The sequence below is a fragment of the Peromyscus eremicus genome, chromosome 1 (genome assembly GCF_949786415.1).
Source record: "Peromyscus eremicus chromosome 1, PerEre_H2_v1, whole genome shotgun sequence".
Taxonomy (NCBI): domain Eukaryota; kingdom Metazoa; phylum Chordata; class Mammalia; order Rodentia; family Cricetidae; genus Peromyscus; species Peromyscus eremicus.
This window is the reverse complement of record NC_081416.1, coordinates 96,499,576-96,502,234: the sequence shown is the minus strand read 5'-3', so window position 1 is coordinate 96,502,234 and position 2,659 is coordinate 96,499,576. Positions and strand designations below refer to the sequence as shown.

The 2,659-nt window shown below is 41.2% G+C and overlaps 1 protein-coding gene across 1 annotated transcript; it reads right to left on the bottom strand.

Moving 5' to 3' along the window:
• Positions 1-1,095: 1,095 nt before the first annotated feature.
• Positions 1,096-2,446, bottom strand: LOC131901223 (hemoglobin subunit beta). Its single transcript, XM_059252454.1, has 3 exons — positions 2,295-2,446; positions 1,957-2,179; positions 1,096-1,357 (listed from the first exon to the last, which is right to left on the bottom strand). Exons 1-3 carry the CDS (start codon positions 2,384-2,386, stop codon positions 1,229-1,231), a joined length of 444 nt encoding a protein of 147 aa, XP_059108437.1. The 5' UTR covers positions 2,387-2,446; the 3' UTR covers positions 1,096-1,228.
• Between the last annotated feature and the right edge of the window lie 213 nt (positions 2,447-2,659).

Sequence of the window (2,659 nt, the reverse complement as noted above, 5' to 3'; positions counted from 1 at the left end):
TTAAATTTGATTTCATTTTGATGGCTTCATTCTGTAATCTCATAATTTGTCTCTAATTATTCATCATGGATCATATAGTAGTCTAACAGTACTGCCAGACTTGTATTAAAGTAAAGGATTAGGAACAATTGAAACTCATATTTTGTTTCCAGAATTTAGCATATCCAGAAGGTTATAGACAGGGGAAATGCAAGTATGTGGTATTGCCAATAGTAGCATCAACAGTTACATAGCCCAGAAAAAAAAAAAAGAGAGAAACAAGTTCAGAGAGATGTCAATCTCCAACCCCTTCATGAATATTCAGGAAAGACATATTGGAAGAGAATGTAATTCTGTTTGCTGTGAACTCATGAAAGCTCCCTAAATAAGCAATGACTATCAAGGAACAAAATGTTTCTTCTCATGTTCTCCCTGGTCCTGGATTTACCCCATATTAATATCTCCTGACCTCCTGTGCAAGCTGTGAGTATGTGAAGATTTACGATCATTGCTAATGGTAGAGCAGGGGACAAGGGCTTAAGAGCTCCTGCTTTTCCTGTTTCCAGCATGTCTCTGTAACTAATGGGGTTATCTATATAAAAGAGGTCAGGAGAGGATGAAAAATGTGTGTGGAAAAGCATGGAAGGAAGAAAACCTTTAAGAGTAATAGGAATTTCAAGCAGGAGAAATTATTAGAATGAAGTCTCTGAGGTTCAAGGTAGTATGTGAAAAGACATGAGACATCTGTGAGACCAACCAGAAAAAAAAATGTTACTATAAAACACAGTGAAAACCTATGCTGTAAATTAAACCCTTACTTGAATTCTTTTCTGAATAATAATGAATGGGCATCAGAGGAGATTTCCCACACAATAGCTGCTTACCATCTCATCATCTATCAGGAAGCACCTGATATCAGTATATTAGCTCAAAGTCAAACTGAATAACCTTTTTCTAAATGCCTATTTATTTTTGTACTTAATTTTTGAATTATTTTAATTAAAATAGAATGGCATGATTTTCACCCTCCCTTTCCTCCCTACAGCATATCCCAGTTACTTTATATCTCAAAAGCTTCACATAAATCCTTCCAAGAAACACAATTAAAACACACCATTGCAATGAAAGTACATATTTTTTAATAGAGAGAAGGTAGAAGGCCAAAGGCCTTCATCATTTTCTCAACAATTGACAGTTTCTCTCTGAAGACAAAAAAGCTTTGCACATAAACAAAAGAAGGAACATGGGTTTAGTGGTACTTGTGAGCCAGGGCAGTGGCCACACCAGCCACCACCTTCTGATAGGCAGCCTGTGCAGCAGGGGTGAAATCCTTGCCCAGGTGGTGGGCCATCACAATCACGATCATATTGCCCAGGAGCTGTGGGAAGATGGAATAGGCATCAACATGATAGTAGAGAAAAATACCAGACACTTCAGGCTCATTTCAAATGGTACTTATGGTTCTAACCTTAAAACACAGGCAGAATGACAGCTGAATCTTACTGGGAAATTTTGATAAGAATTCTTCTATGTCAAACAGAATTTATATGCAAAAAAATTCTATCCTATGTCCTAGCCAGAAAGCCAATTATCTTTGTTATTCTTTAGAGCTGTGCAAAGAAGCAGGGAATCACTTATCTTCCTTGTCCTCAAAGCAAATTACCAGGAAATACTTGAAAGAAACCAAAATAAAGAAACAAAAAAAAGTAGATAAAGAAGAAATACATTTTAAAACTACAACTGAAAATTAAAGTTTACTGGAGAAAAAGGAAATCACAACATAGAAGGACAAAGTGAGAGGACATGATGATTGGGAGTGGAGGGTAAAATAACCAAACTCTTGTCAGCACTCCATGGGGAACAAGCAGAAACCATCCATCTAAACTGCTCCCTAGAATCTCTTCCCCTTTCCTTCTGATAGGAAGGTAAGCCCAGAAACTAGAGGAAAGAAACCATGGGCAGACCCATCAGACTCACCTTGAAGTTCTCAGGATCCACATGCAGTTTGTCACAGTGGAGCTCACTCAGGCTGGCAAAGGTGCCCTTGAGGTTGTCCAGGTGTTTCAGGCCTTCACTAAAGGAGTCAATCACCTTCTTGCCATGGCTCTTCACCTTGGCATTACTCATGATAGCAGAGGCAGAGGACAGGTCTCCAAAGCTGTCAAAGAACCTCTGGGTCCAAGGGTAGACAGCCAGCAGCCTAAGAAGGAGAGAACAGCCAGAGGATGCTGGAAGTTATTGCCTGTGGGCAGCAGACCTCCATCTCCATGCACCCAACTTCCACTTGTGAGTTGTCTTGTAACCTGAATACCAACCTGCCCAGGGCCTCAGCACCAATTTCCTCAGCTTTCACCTTTCCCCACAGGCCGGTGACCAGAGCCTTCTCAGCATCAGTCAGGTGCACCATGGTGTCTGTTTCTGAGGTTGCAAGTCAACACAACAGTATCAAAGGCAAATGTAAGCAGCAACTGATCCTGCTCTACTTTATATGCCCTGCCCTGGCTCCTGCCCTCTCTGCTTGCTTGAGCAGATTGGCTAGTGCCAGGGTGTGGCTCTTCAGGGTGAGGCTTCAGTTGAGACAGCCATACCTACCCAGGGTGGATATGGAAGAGGCTTATTCTGGCTGGGGCTGCACACAATTGGACCTGAACACCACCAGCTAAGATGTACTTGGCTGTGT

Bases quoted from the DNA above. Each gene is read 5' to 3' on its own strand.
- LOC131901223 (XM_059252454.1), bottom strand. From the start codon at position 2,386: ATGGTGCACCTGACTGATGCTGAGAAGGCTCTGGTCACCGGCCTGTGG. The intron at 2,180-2,294 runs GTTGGTATTCAG...TCTCCTTCTTAG, and splicing joins GGTGCTGAGGCCCTGGGCAG to GCTGCTGGCTGTCTACCCTT. The intron at 1,358-1,956 runs GTGAGTCTGATG...ATCTTCCCACAG, and splicing joins TGGATCCTGAGAACTTCAAG to CTCCTGGGCAATATGATCGT.